Here is a 16,768-nt window from a genome sequence, read left to right on the forward strand (position 1 = left end):
TTCCTAGTGTAGTTTCTAGTACATGTATATCTTCAGAGTTGTAGAAATGTTGTGAGGAATGCTTGAGTGAAGTGGTCATAATCCATTCTGTTTACAGTGGCTGCAATCAACATACTGGCTTTCTTGGTCAAGCTGAAAGGTCCCAAGCTAACCAAACTTTATTCTGTTGAAAAGCTCTGAATGTGCATTCTTGTTTACAAATGGAATTCTGCACTTCCTTTTATGACTAGTAACTTCTGGAAGCTTATTTTTCTGTACTAGTTCAAATTTCAACCTTTCAACGAGAATGGTTATAATAGTTGCATGATAAAATGTTTTCTTATGTAGTAAGTATAGTACAGCTTTTAAATTAAGGTGTCATGATTTTACTTTACCTTTTTGAAGAGAGATTAAACTGTGAGATGACTTCTTCTTACTAAAACATCAGCAAACTTCTACATTTTGGCTAGAGTAGTTTTATGTTGGGTTAGTAGATTAGCTGGGGATACCAGTGGCTCCTGGTAGCAGGTAAGAAGAATAATCGTGTGGCTGGGAACAACTGGTGCAAGAGGCAGGATAGCCTGCCCCATTTGGTAGTGCTGAGCTGTTACATGGCTCTATCCTGTGAAACCACCACCCCCAAGATCACACTTTTATTGCTAACAGCGTGGTTGGTGCCTGTGCTTCAGGAACCTTGGTTTTGTTTTTCATTACTTTGTATAGTTCTTGTTTGGAGTGGGTTTCATGTTGCTTAATATTGGGGCATGCGTGAGTGAGTGTGTGTGTGTGTGTATGTCTACACCTAGGCTCCCTTTAAATTCAGCGAAAAATAGGCAACCCTAGACCTGATTTCCCCAAACCCTTTTAGGCTTTTCCCTTCTATGAAATGTACACCACTAAGTGTCTGTTCATTTTCACTTGCTGTGAAGTTACATGACTAACACAGGTACAGGTTTGCACTTGGAGAAATTAATCCCATGCTTCATGTTTGCATGCTATACACTTTCCTTCTCAGTACTGTTGTTCCTTTATCAGCACAGTGAGAACAGTTAACCTATATTCTGATGAAGATTTTGATTTAGTCTATTTTTTTATTCCTGGACAGACTCCTACTTGCATGACTATGTGACTTATTAAATCATGCCTGTTGTTACTATTCGTTTTTAATCCTTCTGCACTTTCCTGCTGCCCCTTACAACAGCCCACGATTTGAGAACTTGGCACAGTCTTAGAAGAATAGCTCAGGAGGAGTGCTTCTTGAGGAATATTTTCCAGTAACAATGTGTGTGTTGTAGATTAAATAGTTTCATCACTTTGTGGCCTTTCAGGCTCGTTTTGGAGTCTTGATTGGTTCTTGAGTGCCCACACAAGTGATCAAGGAAAGTAGGTTTGTGTAACACAGTGGAGCAGGTCATGCGTATAGAAGTTCTAGAGAGTCTGCACCTTCACTAGAAGAGTTTTAGAAATCTGCAAATAGGCAAAAAATGGAAAAATGGTTTAAGCAGACGTTCTTCAGAGTGCAGTTGGTTTTAAAAAAAAATAATCACAGAATATAACATGAAAACTTGATTTCTGTTGAGATACTCAGCCCAGCAGTATCTGCAAAGTGAAGCAAGTATGCGAAGCCCTTGAACATCAAACATCTTTAGGTAGGTAATTGTGAAATTTAATTAATGCCCATAGCTTTTTGAGAAGAGTTTGAAAAAAGTCTGTTCTTTGACCAGACAAGGAGATTTAAGGGGGAAATTAAACACTGCTGTCTACTCAAAATTAGAGTTGGTAGGAAGCAGTTTTTGTCACTCTTCAATGGCCTGAGTTAGTCATGGATTTCTGTGTGAAATAAAGGACTGTTTTGCTCTTGGAAACGGTGTTCTGTCTTGAAAAGCCCATCTAAAATAAACTTTGCTTCCTTGATTCAGGAATAATCTTTTTTTTTGTGCAGCCTTGCTTCTGTGGGTAGCTGTTCTTTTGGTAATGATTAGGGAGTTTTGGCATGATTTTGCAATAGAATGCAAGTCTCTGATGAGGTAATAAATGAAGTATTTTGTTACTAAAGTGATGTGTGAGTCATAAGAGCTTTTTTTATGATTATGCTTGCGTCAAAACACATCATGACAGCACTTGTTCACTGTCCTTCCCCTTGCTGTTTTAATTGTAAGGAATAGTTAAAATGCCAAGTGCTATATGTTTGGCTCTAAGCAGTTCAGTTTGGTTTGCTGATAGCTTTTTATTTAGTGCTGAGTAACATTACTATCATAACTTCAGTGTTACCATATGAACTTTTGCGTCCCCATGAGCACCCTACAACTGAGGGTGAAATGCCAAGCACCTCTGTAACTAGGTAACTTGGTAATAAAGGATACTAGTGGTTTTGGTTTGTCTACTTCAGCTCAGCTGTGTTTGTAAATTTTATGCTTTATGAAGTTTTTGAATGGTAGTTACTGTCATGGTGAAAGTTTGAGCTTGCATATTTGATAATAGGAAACCATTGTTAAATACAGTTATCTGGAAGGAAGAAGAAATGATGACTGATTTTTACTTTCCTGTTGCAAGTGTTTTGTTTCTGTTTTTTAAACAGGAAGCTATTGTGTTATGGAGTTATGTTTGCTCTGTTGGGACTCGCAACAGCTATTTGAAATTTGACAAAGGTAGAGGCACACAATCTTTTGGACAAATTTTAATTTGCTTTTATAGTTTAGAACGAAATTTAGGGATAGAGACCACACAACCTGACTCTGCATAAGGCTTTTGTGTACAGAGATGCTAAATACCCGAAAATGCAGTGTTTCCATAGGCGGAGTTTCTTTTGTATTCACAGGCTGGGGAGCCTCAAATTCCAGAGGCATTACATGAGCAGTTTTAATGAATTAGTGTCTGGTTTTCCTGCAGCAGATGTGACAAGCAGCTTTATAAGCTGCTTCCCATCGATCGCTGTTTTCCAGCTCTTTTGTGTCTTTCTTTTGCTTAGAGAAAAGCAACGAAGAGCTTGGTTTCTACAGTAACTGCTGCCTACATTCTTGCCTGCAGGCCAATTTCTTTCTCGGTTCCTGCAGCCTGTGCAGGGCTACTGTATTGAATTTCTTTAGGTTTTGTTTGTTTTTTGGTTTTTTGTTTTTTTTTTTTTTCTTCCTTCTTGCTGGTTTAAATATATTGCCCTTTAAGAACAGAGGAGAATGCAGTGGGAATTTATGATTTTGAGATATGTATTTTTAATTAACCATAGCACGTTGCCATGACATGTAGGATAACCTAAATGTTTTTGCTGCTGATCAATACCAGTGTTTGTGTGGTTGGTATATAGAGAAAATGAGATGTCTGACTTCTAAAAGAAGAACCTTTGAAAATGTGTAATAGCACTTTCGTTAATGCTTGTTTCTGTAGCATAATAATGCAGGGGAAGGGTGAGATCAGCTTTAAGTTGTTAACAGAATCATTTACATTTGCAGCAAAATTGCTGTAGTTGAAGAACTTCCGGACAAGTCTTTTTCAGTCTCGACTCTTAAAACACCCTTACAGGAATTGTTGTGAACATAGGGTTAAAAATGTGGTGCTTCTTATGAAGTTAGCTTTCTAGGTGGGAAAGAAGAATTCAACACAGTTTCAAACAGCAGCATGTGTTTATTACTCAGATTGTGTTTGCTGCTAGTGGTTCAGGAATGTTCCTGGTGTTGTCATCAATATTCTGTTGTCATAGGATTATTTTTTGACGCAGACAGCTTGTTCCAGACCCTTCTGAAGGCAGGTTAGCACCATTCCTGTAATGAATACCAACAGCTTTACGTAGTTCTTATGCACTTGCTAAAACATGAGTGAGGAAGTATGTAACCTAGGTTTCCGGCAGTGGGGGGCATTAATTTACGGCTAGGTCCTATTTCCAGCCTGCTTAGGATTTGGTAAAAGTGTTTTGTTGGCCATCTTGAATTAACACAAGGCTACAGCAATATTTCTTGACTTCTGATGATGCGTAGATCTTTGCTTTTGAATCTTAAGATATCTGAGTTATAGACAGATCAGTGATCTTTTTCTTTAGGGTATTTTTTCATCCTGCTTTATGTCACTGTGTAGACAGTGATGGCACACCTGGAAAAGCTCAAAAATACTTGTAAAAAGCATTCCCAGTGCTCAGAATAAAAAAATCTAATTGCTGTTTTAAGAATCTGAGTGTGTTTTGTTCCTTAAGGTATTAGAGGTCGAGCTTGCTATACAGCTCTCGCGTTTTCTGTTTGTGGAGGACATGCTTTGCAACTATTGATCTTCAGTCAACAGAAATCAATCGCAAAGGATACAGAGAATTAAGGGAAACACGCATGAGGTCATGATTCACTCCCCAGAGGAGAAAGCCGTCACTTTTTAAAGGGCAGATGCTTTTTGGGTAACCTCTAGAAGTGTCCTGACTAGTAATAGCCAAACATAATTCAATGTAAGTTTATGGTAAATTAGCCAAATCAGGACTCAGTTTAAACCATGGAGGCAGGAAGGAGGAAGAATCCATCTTAACAGCGTGTGTGTGTACATGCCCTTGTAGGAAGTGATGCTGTGTTCCTGCTGGGGTAGGTTCTCACATTGCTGTGCAGGGTGTGGTCAACTGCAAGCAGAAGAGCATTAAAAACTTCCTTTTAAAAAAGCTGATAGAGGAGTTGGGCTTTATGTTTCTTTACTATAAATTTTAGAAGGGATTTTGTTTTTTCCACCCCCTGTCGGTAGAGAAAAATGGATGCTCCTTTCTTCTATTGCCAACAATATAGAAAGTTTTACAAATACAATATTAAAGATAAAACTTGTGATAGCAGCACAAGGTTATACCTCATGTAGATGAACAAGCACATGTTTAAAAAATTGTACATTGAGAAAGTTCTCGCTGTTTTGGACAATAAGAAAATAATTATAATCTGATTAGTATTATAATATACTGGATCACCCTTTTCCAGTATATCCATTATAAGATTTCCTGTACTAGCATTTTTCTTCATTACATTTCTAAATGTAACTAGCATTACATTTCATAATGTAAGTTTTCTACAGCAGCACTTTTTAATGTAATCCTAGAAAACTTAGAAAAAAGACTTTGTAAAACAAATTTTGTGTTTAAAGAGTTAAGGAAGTGTTTTCCACAGAAAAGTGTGTAATTTTTTTCCCTAATAACCTATGCTTTATTAGTAATAATTTACTGCTGGCAGTTTCCAGGTGGCTATTTAATATTGTGACTGTTTGGATGGATTTATATATCTACCTTCATTACTAGTTTTGAAACCCAGATTTTTAACTGTTGGGTACTTTAAGGTTATCTTGACATTTTGAATCTGCTTTGAAGCAATTCAGTTCAGTTTGTCTTTTTAATAAGTTTTGGGTTTGTTGATTCTGTTTAGGTCTAAAGGTGATGATTCTTTTGTGGAAGTGGACTGCAATATTGACTTCCAGTTCAATTAAACACAGCCCAAAGTCGTAAAAATAAATTCTGGATGTGAATAATTCGGTATGCCTGTTCTTGGTGTTGAACAATCAGAAACCTTTTGGGGTAAGATTCAGAAGATGAGGAAGCTAAGTTTCTTTTGGAAAAGGGTAGGCTGAATGAAATGACCACTTTCTCCTTGGTATGGGAATTGTTGCTTTTCTGCAAGTTAACAGAAGTTACTTCTTTCAGGTACCTCCAAGACATGGAGTAGCATCTTTTCTTACAGGTTTTGTGTGTAACAGTTTGATCTGTGTGAGGAGCCAAGGTCAGCTCTTTCTTTAGAGATGCATCTTTTTCTCAGGACATCAAGGCAAAATACACAGACTTCACAAAGACTGAAATTGTATGTAGTTTTACTTCAGCCTTTAGAGCTTTTTTACCTCCGTGGCATTTCTAGTTGTTTTTGTAAAGTCTGTATTTAAGTCTTGCTTATTTAAAAAAACGATTTAAAACCAATAGCTAAATATAGTTTAATTTGCAATTAATTTCCTAATAAACCATGATGATGGAATCAATAATTAATGAAGCAGCAAATGGAGAAAAGATGAAATTGTGGTGCTTGTTCTTTCATACTGAAATTTACCCGTTAGCAGGAGGTCATACAAATTGTAATTTCCAAGTACTGTGTTCCTATGGACGCTTAATTACCACCCAGCTTTGATTTGCTGGTCTTAGATTTAATTTACAGATGTTATGTAGAAAGGCACAGAGGAAGCAGTACCCTTGCGTGGCTTTCGCACCTTGTGGCCTTGGGGTCAGTGCTGTTACTTGTCAGTGGACCTGCTGCAGGTCGCAGGTAATGCTGGATTGGGGCTGGGGAGTGGTTAATATGCTGGAGGGCAGTGCTGTCATCTGGAGGGATGCTGGTAAGCTGGAGGAATGGACTGGCAGGAATCTTCTGAAGTTTCTGAAAAGTAAAATCCTGCATCTGGGGTAGGTAAAGGCTGGGAATGACTGACTGGAGAGCAGCTCTGCAGAGGCTGGGGGGCCTGGGGGGGAGGAGGCTGTTTAAGCAGTGTATCCTTGTGGTGGTGGAAGCTGGCCTTGTACTGGGTGGTAACAGTGTCTGGTTTTGGGCACCCAGTACAAAGAAAACTGATGACAAACTGGAGAGGTGAGGGGAGGGTTGCTGAGATGCTTAGGGAACTGGCATGTGTGGTGTATGAGGAGAGGCTAAAGGACTTCAGTGTATTTTTATTTTTTTTTTAATTTTTATTTTTTCCCCTGCCTAAATGATGGTTGTAAAAAAGATGGAGCCGGGCTGTGCTGTGAGGCTCACAGTTTGAGGACAAGCAGCTGTAGCCAAGTTGCAGCTAAGAAATTATACCTGGACAAATGAGAAAGCCCCTTCACTGTTAGTGTGGCTAATTACAGGAATGAATTGGCTGCTCAACTGTATCCTTAGAAGGCTTCAAAATTTGATTAGACAAGGCCCTGAGCAACCTTGTCTGACTTGGAAGTTGCCCTGCTTTGAGCAGGAGATTGGGCTAGGGACCTTAGGAGGTCCCTCCCAAATTCAGTTTCTCTGTGGTTCTAGCTGAAGGATGTAAACCAACAATTTTTCCTTGACTTTTAAAACAGAATTGAATCAAAAGTGGGCTTAGAAATGTGCACTATAGTACCTTACTGGTGACTTAATCTTCAAATGTGCATGTCTTCTTACCAGAAGTATAAATAAATTGGCTGTGAGGAGCATTTTTACTGGAGTGATGGGAAAAGACCAACTGGAAGGTGAGTCATAAGTAGATGGGTAAGAGGAATTAGAAAAGGAGTTAGTTTCCAGTCTCCCTTCCATGGAAGGGAGGCTGTATCTAGAAGTACAGTTATTGCCATGGGTTTTGTTAGTCTACTGATGAAATTGGGGAGGAGAAGGAAGCCTGCTGTACTGTTGGAGAAAATCTGAGTTGGAAAAAAAAAGTCTATTTAGTGGTACAGGTGTTATTAATTGTTATTAATTATCTCAGTTTCACTTTGAGGTGAGTTACACTGTTGCCCATGCTTGCCTTTAAAGTATTTGAAGTCTGAAATTGGCAAAAGCAATCTCCCAGATCCTGTCTGGGTTCTTTTAAGTTAAAAAGTTGAAGCTTTTCTTGGTTCTCAGTAAATCGACAAGAGTTTGAAAACTGTCACTCAGATCTTTTAGATCTGTTTAAAATACAGGGGGATCCTTTACATTAACTGGTGTTCAGTGTTGTAGTCAATGTGAAAGAATTGAACTATACAGTTGTAACTACCATGACTTACGGGGTTATTAGTGCCGAACCCCTATAATCCATTTGAATGTAAAATGTGGAGGTGCTGATAAAAGAACAGTAGGATGGCAACTTCTGTCCAGTTTTGGTCCTGGTTCTTGAAGAGAGTTAAACCAGAATAATTCAAAGGGTACTGAGGCACTGAGTGTTATAGCAGGGTTTATGTACAGGGAGGAAATTGGATTCCTACTTCTATGTTTTGGCTCCCCAGATGGAGGCAGGATGGATTTCCTCAGTTTCAATCAGATGGTATTTCAATATAGGCAGAATTACAAGTGTATAATTAGCTTTTCCCTGCAGTACAGACAGAACCACTGAGGGGAGGTGAGAAAATATTAGAAATACAGATGTGGCAAAACTAGACTTTGCACATTTTCCCACAAGACACTTATCTGGCACCCTACAAAATTGCTAAATGCTTTAGTGGTAGTGCCTAGATCAGCATGTCTCCATTTTGCTGGGAGCTGTAAAGATAGTAAGGGTTTTCTAGGGAATAGTTTAAAATAATTTGATGCTGCCTGTGTGTTTTCCAGTAGTCAACCCAGAATGAACTTTTTTAAAAAAGAATAATTAGGATCATGAGTTGCATTTTCGTTGACACCTGTGCTGCAGTTTCCTAGATTGCATGCTGTCCTCCTTTGTGATGCTCTGTAGAAAGCACAAAGCAAGTACCTATCATAATCAATAAATGTACAAAATTATTTGTGTGGATACTGTGAATAGTTGTTTGAAATACATAAAATACAAGGCTGGCCTGTCAGCCTAATAGTGCTATTTGTTTTCATCACTTAAGACACCTAACACACTTTTCATAATATAGCAGTTTAAACATAGACGTTTTGTAAACATTTGTTTTTAGGAATCTGTTGGATCAATCTTGGTTGCTCAGTTTTATTTCCTACTTCAAATGGCATTCTTCAAAACGAAGAATGTAGTTGAGTAGTTGACACCTTGCAAAACTTTTTTCTCCCCCCGCCCCCCCCCCCCCCTTTTTTTTTTTTTAAAGTGGGTTGTGTAGATTAGTTTCTTCTATAGCAACCATCCCGTGGTAGCACATCATGAAACTATTGTAAACACTTTAAACAGTGAGTAAAATCAAATTCAGCTTGCTGTAGACTAAATGTTTGATCAGGTCTCTCCCTGTGGGTGTGCTGTGGTTTTTTAGTTCATTGTATAACTAAAGAATATGCCAAAACCAACTTGATTCTGATCAAATTAGAACATGTTCCTTCCTTTGATTTTGGGAGTACATCTAATACATTTGCGTTAATGCAATTTATTCAGAAAAATCTGTTGGTTAGGATATTCTTTATTCTACTTTTTGGCAGAATTCCAGCTATTAAAAAGCCAACTCTGTTTACAAATATGAATCAATTGACAGATGTGGTCTTTTGATAATATTCAGGTGTTTGCATGTTCTAACCAGATAGTGATTTGTAAGTATTTTGTGTCTTCCTTAGTAATGACATCCTTTCAAGCCCTGCATGTGAAATGTAAACTGTAACAGTAACACATTTAGGTTTTAATACAGTTCCCGACTATAAGTTCCAAGTTTGGTGCAATTATAAACTATACAGTACCATTGACTAGTCAGAGCTCCTGGTTTTGGGGGTGGTGTGTGGGGGGTTCCCCCCCACCCCCAACGAGAGCACCATGTCTCTGCTATAATACAAAATCTGCACTTTAGTCTTACCTGTGTAAGCTGCCCTTACCTTTTTTTGCGAAAGGTGCCCACAGGAGAGAGAATGCATTTAGGTAACGCAGTAATGTAGAAGGGAGATGTCTTAACATGCATACTCACGTGGAGGATTGGAGGACTTTTCGAGTATGTGTTTCCATATTTCTGGCACTTGTGTCTAAGTCATGAAGATTTACCTCCTTCCTGTCCTGACCCCACCCCAGCACCGCAGTACTCTGGTTGCTTATTGTTATTATTATTAGTATGTACTGGGTTTTTTTACTAAGCAATAAGAAATCTAACCAGTGAACGAGCATCTAAAGTTGTGTCCAGTTGTTCCCATGTTTTTCTGAAAGCATTAAGTTAAATTTGCAGGTATGGAATAGCCTCATAAAATATGTAAAACAGGTGACTAAAATTTAAACCTGTCTGTATGTCGAACAGATCTTATTGTTCACTTTCTCACAGGGATTTTATTTAGTCTTCCGCAAAAAGGGTGCCTTTGGCTACCCTCTTTGCACACACCTGAGTAGTGTTGTCATTATTGCTGATTAACTGAAATGTTTAGAAACAGCTGAGACCTCTCTCAGTTGTCACTAAAACAATGTAAGCAAGATAGTTTTTACTGGAAGAAGCAAAGTGACTTGTTACTGAAGATGTATTCAAAACAAAACACACACACAACACTTCCCATCCCCGCCCCCCCAAAATGCACTAAACGCAGAAATTGGTCCATTTAACTTCCTTGCTGAAGTGCATGTGCAGTTTTTTGGCATAGATTCTGTTCCTAATTTAGTACATTGAGCATGTTTCAGAAATAGGTCGTCTGTTAAATTCGGACATGGTCCATACTGAGAAGTAACACTGAGAGGAAAGGAAGGTCATTGTCAATTCTTTCTCTTTTTTCCTGATCCTTGAGCGTGTATTGTAGGAAGAAAGAACCGCTGCAGTGCATGTGGCAAGAGACATCGTGAAAATCAAATGCTGCCTTTGTTCTGTAAACACCCTCAGATTAATTTCGAGAAATAAAAACCAAAACACATGAGAGTTAGTGTTTTTAAGTCTACTCCGCAGCTGAATGTTCCTTCCAATTCTTACATCACTTTTATGTTTAATATATTTTTCCGAGAAACGATCACTTTTGTTTACAGTCTGTATCTTGCATTCATAGCTACATTTTTTTAGGCCTGTTCCATCATGCTGCTGTTTCCTTTCTTTATAAACTTGATCTACCTAGAATCATTTAAACAAACAAACAAACATTTTCTAAGTTTTTTTTCTGGGAATTCTGTTGTTGGAAAGTCCTTTTCATCATGTGGAAGTGGTGTGTAAATACAATTGTTGGTTTAGTGCTGAGAGTAGTCTTAACAGCTTAAGAACAAGGAGGTAGTAAAGTTATTAGAACTGTATTTTTATAGATGCTTTTGTTGAGACAAAATTAAGTTTCTTGTTTGCTCAATCTGTTTATTTACTGAGAAGTTAGAAACAGCCTGTTCTCTTTAATTGGGTATAGAAAGGGAAATACTCAAAGGTGCATTAATTCTGTTTTATTTTCTAAATAATTGCATATTGTTTATTTATCATTACTCTGTAACTTTGGGCTTGCGATCTTTGGTCATATGCGAAAACGGACAATTATTGCAATTGGCTCTTAAAATTCTGCTCTGAAAATGTAGTGCTACAACAGCCATATATTCTGTAAGTGATCGGAATTAGGATTGATACGTGTTTAATTCAATAAGCATTTTAAGAGAAAAGAAACCAAATCTGTTAGACCAGTCTGTGAAACTGGGTAGACCTCAAAGTGGCCAATGTTTATGCTCCCGATTAATTTTAATGTCATGGACCTGCTTGTTCAATTGCCAGTGCTGTTCTTTGGCATCATAATATAATAGCCTTTTGTCTTCAAAATAATACTTCTTTTAGGGACAGTTACAGGATCAGGATGAACCTCAAGAAATATAGAGACAACTCGTCAACTGCCCTTGTTGCAAAGAATTGAGTTTGCCTCAGTTTCTTTCCAAATTTTAAAATTGCTTACCTGGGGACCTTTTTCTGGTCACGTTGATCTTTTTATATGATCTGTAAAATGAAGATGGTTACGGGTGATTACGTAAGATACCATACCTTTTCATTTTTAAATAAAGTTGAGTGATGTGCGAATTATGCAGAAAATACTACATTCTGTAAACAAGTGGCTCATCTATTTGCTTTTTTGGTTTTCAGCTGTACTTTCAGGTTTCCCAGCACAAACATCAAGATAACATTCACAGCCCTGTCCAATGAAAAGAGAGAAAAACAGGAGGCCCCGGAGTCCCCAGTGAAGCCTGTGCAACCCCAGATCTCTCCCTTAACAATAAACATTCCAGACAACATGGCTCACCTGATCAGCCCTCTCCCCTCTCCCACAGGAACCATCAGGTATTTAAACCCTGCAGATTGCATATAGGGCAATGTGTGGTTACAGACTTGAAACAGCTTTTTAATTCCTTTTAAGTATTTTGCTTTTGTGGTAAAAGCTTAGTTGAAGCTCAGCATTACCTGCTTTGGAGAAAACCACCATTCTGCTAAGACAGTTGCATCAACAGGCTTTAATATTAAAATGTAATACGTTAAATGTGTAAGTTTGCTCAGGAGCCTGGCATTCTTAGAACAGCAAAGGAGCATATCTTCTTGCATTCCAGGTGATATAGATTACTTTTTACTCTTGCATGCTTACGGCAACACTTTAAATGAGATAAATTTTAAATTATGCCATGTTAAACATTCTGATTAGTTGCTATCCTCTTGAAGTCTATCATCAGGAAAAAAATGTTCTTTGATTATCATTAGTGTGGAAAATGGACTGATCTCTTACTCCAGAAGATTTGTTATTGATTAGTCATTGCTGGAGGTAAACAGACACTGTACTTAAGATACAGTGTAAGATGTGGAGTTTAGTATAGGGAAGTCTCCTGCACAGGAGATTAATCTGGGTTTTTTACTTGCTGTGCTGCTTAATTTGGTAATCGTAGCCATTGTCCAACTTGCTATTAGGGACCAAACTCAATTAAACATGAGTGACCTGTCCTCACAAACTGGTAAAATGAGTTTTTATGCAATTTTTTAAATTCATAGGAAGTCCATGAGCAAAAATTTCATTTAAAGGCACTGAAAGTTGTGTTTCAAAGTCACATACATGCTTTTGAAAGTTGTTTTTTTTTCTTCCCGGCTCACTTACTGTGTCTTCACTTGAGTGAAGGACTGTTAATGCTTGGTGTTTTAAAATATAGATCTTGTTAATGAAATTTGAATGTAAGGATAATTGACTTCTTTCATGCTTGCCAAGATCTTGATCTCAATATTGTAATGTCTAATGAGATCTATGTAAGTGGTAGAAGTAAGGAGAAAAGACATCTAAACTTGACTGTATACAGGTTTGCTTTCTCATTAAAACTCAGAGAAAACATATCTTACTCAAGAAATGACAGAGCAGCTCACAGATATTTCAGATAATATCATATATATTGCTGCAGTCTTTACCTTACTATGAATTTTCTGGTTTTCTTCCAGGCTTTCATGCACCTGTTGAGTGTAGTTTATTACAAAAAAACCCAAAACAAAACAACAAAAAACATCAGTTTTGAGTCTATTTTGAGAGCAAAGCTTGACAGTTTCTCTTCAAATCATCCTGTTTTTTAGAAGACTTGTAAACTTGCTTTGATTATACCATATGTGTCGCTTTGTCAATATATGCTAAAGTGAGCACAGTAGAGGGATGTTGTCAGTTGATATGTGAAAACATAGAACAGCAGTGACCTATATTTAAAAAAATAAATTAGTTACATGTTTTGGCTCTAATCAAGGAGTCTTCCATACAACACTTAAAAAATCCAGTCTTCCTTGTGTAGTATGTCACTAGTAGCAAATTGTTGGTGAATTTCTAGTGATGTGAAACTTGAAGAATATTTTTTTTAATATGTATTGCCCAACCTACAGTGCCCTCTTTTTTTCTGTACATAAAAAGGGAGGTAGCAAAAACCTTGAGAGGCCAGGCAGAAAAATAAAACTTAACAGAGGTAAATTTGCTAAGGCTTTATTGTATAAGTCTGAATAACGTTCTCTATCTTTATTTGTTACTTGATATTTTGAACCATAGATTCAAGTTAGGTTAAAGATTGTCTTTGGAGATAAGGCTGGTTCTGGGGGCACAGCAGGCTTCCTCGTCCTAATTTTTAGTTAACTGCTTTGGAATTTCTGAGGATTGTGTTGGAATCAGTTGTGTCATGGATTGCTGAGAAGTATGCATCCTTGTAGAGAACTGCCAAAATATTTTTTTGGGGAAGGGGACAGACATCACCTACTGACTGTCTCTTTCCTGTTGGCTAAATGGAGATCATAGAAGAAAAGTGGCTTTGTGCAGCTGTGGTTCCTGTGGACTGTGCAAGGCAGGGGGACAACCATTAGAAAGAAGTTAATGGTGGAATTATATACAATTTTATCTTTGTTTTTCTGAGATGGAAAGCAAAATGGGAGGTATCAAGAGGCACTTCTTTTGTTTGTTTGGTGCTGTCTTTTGCTTTTTAACAGTGTATCTGCTCTGTTGGCCTGACACTGCTTTAAATTAGATGAGTCAGTGCTGATGCATCCCATTTGTATGTGTTTATGATTTTTATACATACATATGTGTGCATATGTATGTGCACACACCTGTAAACGCGTAAAATCATGTTGGGTTAGACTTAAATTAGAATCAAAACTTTTTTCCCCCTCACTGCTCACTGTATTTTCCTCAAATGTGCAGTAATACTGCACAGGAGAGATGATCTTTTTTGAGCAGACTGAATACAAGCATATGGCACAGATTTCATGCAAGATGTGTTTCTTGTTTCAAATGAGTGTCTTAAAATTTGTGGTTGCTTATGTAGTTAAAATGGACTTTTCTGTTGGCAAATCTTACACAAATACAATACAACCTAATAAATCGGTTAATTCCTTTTCCTTTGAGGAGGAAAGCCTGAGCTTCATTTGACAGGTTTCTTCCTGCAGTGATTTTAATTCCCATGGATGAGTTAGAAAGGCTTGGAAGATGGGGTTTATAATGGAATACTGACAGACCCTTAACTGTACTCTAGAAGCTCTGCTAGTGGGCTTTTCTGCAATAAGAGCTTTTTGATTATACGTAATGTGGTGATATACTGTATAACAAAATAGTAGGATCTTCTTTTTATGCTCTACAGTGCTGCAAATTCCTGCCCATCTAGCCCCCGTGGTGCAGGCTCTTCAGGGTACAAAATGAGTCGTGTAATACCATCTGACCTACATTTAATGGCTGACAATTCACAGTCAGAAAATGACAAGGAAGCATCGGGTGGAGATAGCCCAAAGGTAAACATTGTTTGAAATCAATCCCATACATCTGAAGTGAAGACTTCGGAAATTTTGTTGGCTAAAGTGTATGCACTAAGTCGTAATTTAACGTTACAGACTTTAAAAACAATCTGTAGGTTTTTGTGATTAGATGTGAGATTTATTTATTTCTCTTCTCTTTGGGGGTGGGTGTATATATATTTTCAGTTATATATCTGTTTATAGGCTGTTGAAATTTGTTTACTGTTGTATGTTTCTCTGTTTTTTTAATGTTACCTTAAAATCTGCTAATCGTAAGAGCAGAATTGTCTTACTTTCTTTTCTGCCTCAAGATTTTGGTTATCCAAAAGTGCCTTAAATCAAGTTCATTCTGTTCTGTAAGTTTTCATTAGGAAGGGCTGTGTGTGTCTTTAAAGTTTATTGATGCATGCTTCTCTTTTTTTTTTTTTTTTAAATTTATTTTTTTCCCCTTTTACAGGACGACTCTAAGCCACCTTACTCCTATGCACAGTTAATAGTACAAGCAATTACAATGGCACCTGATAAGCAGCTTACACTAAATGGAATTTATACGCACATAACTAAAAATTACCCGTACTACAGGACAGCAGACAAGGGCTGGCAGGTAAATTTGATTTCTGGAATATTTTCTTTAGTTGTGAGTAATACTGGCAGCTGTAAATGGTCATAAGAAGTCAATTGGTGAGCCTAACAGCCCTTCATAAATAGAATTTGTCAAATGAGTGTGTTGTCTTTATCTGACAAGTTGTCCAACAGAGTAGGCCATTTACATTATTCTGTATTGGAAACATTGCTTTATTTGTGGAATGGTATTCTCTAAACTTCTAGGAGGGATACAAACAGACGCTTGGGAAAGAAAAATACAGTTGACACTGTGGATTTAAAAATACATATGCTATCTAGGAATGTGGTTGTGTTCTGTAATTTATAATTGTGTAAACATCCATATTGTTATCTTGAGATAAAATAGCATATTAAACGTTACAAGTTCAGTTTTATTTGAGAACAGTGATCTTGACCATGCAATACAGTGAAGGAACAAGTGTGTTTTCTGTTACCTTGCACTATTATGTGCCCCTTTTTTTATTTGTGCAGCATAGTCTATTTGTGAACTTAATCAAATCTGTATGGAGTTAGACCAAACCCTTCAATCCTGTAGAATTAATGCCTTCTTTTCATTTTTAAAGAGACCAACCTCAGCATTTTCCAGGATGACTAACTGAGTATGAATCAGTCTGGCATAGCCTTTCCAGATAGGCGTAAAGGTTCAGTGCCTTTGCTGCTGTTTTTAGTTTCAGCAAAGGACAGAAGAGCACAATTAGCAGGACCGGCCAGTTTGCCCGTATAACATTCAGACTGCACTGTCGATCATAGAGTATCAATTTCACTGTGTTGCTGCTTAGTACAGTCATGATCTGCAACAGAGGCATGCTCTGAAGTTATTTTCAGGGAAGTAAAATTTGGGGAGACTGGGGGAGGGGAAAAGTGAAGAAGTGATTGACTCCACTTGCTGTACAAGTAGAAGACTAAAGAATACATGCCTGCTCAGTAAAGGAATAGATTTAAAAATATTAATCAGATACTTATTTGTCGTAGGGCTTGTATGAAAGTTTAATCACTCTTAGAGGAATTCCAGGGTTAGTGGGGAATATAACTGTTCCTAGCTTTTTGCTAATGGTTTGGCTAGTAAAGGACTTAGCTGTTGTTGTGGCTAGGAATCTTTTGTTTCCCTTTCACACATAAGCAATGCAGAATCCTGGCTGCAGTTGTACTATCAGATCTGTTTCAGCAACAAGATTCTGTTTATAAAATGTTGGTGTGCTTATTGCCTCCTGTTTTGGAATACCTTGAATATCTGTGTGTATAATGCTTATTTATGTAAGTGTCATGGAACCAAACCTGCATACATTGTAATGCATGGTTAAAGAATTCTGCTTTAGAACAGTGTATTTATTTAGATGTATGGTACTGCCTATTAACCAAAGCGATAGACACAGCAGACATAGTATGTTCTGCAATAAGTAATTAGCACCTATT

At 37.5% G+C, this 16,768-nt stretch overlaps 1 protein-coding gene across 1 annotated transcript in view; it reads left to right on the forward strand.

The window, feature by feature from the left end:
- FOXK2 (forkhead box K2) overlaps positions 1-16,768 on the forward strand; it is a 49,085-nt gene that overhangs the window by 22,594 nt on the left and 9,723 nt on the right. Inside the window, exons 2-4 of the mRNA XM_055797197.1 lie at positions 11,588-11,782; positions 14,581-14,728; positions 15,189-15,335. Coding sequence (XP_055653172.1) covers positions 11,588-11,782; positions 14,581-14,728; positions 15,189-15,335 — 490 coding nt within the window. The remainder of the gene's footprint in view (positions 1-11,587; positions 11,783-14,580; positions 14,729-15,188; positions 15,336-16,768) is intronic.

Source organism: Falco peregrinus, chromosome 2, assembly GCF_023634155.1.
Source record: "Falco peregrinus isolate bFalPer1 chromosome 2, bFalPer1.pri, whole genome shotgun sequence".
Lineage (NCBI taxonomy): Eukaryota > Metazoa > Chordata > Aves > Falconiformes > Falconidae > Falco > Falco peregrinus.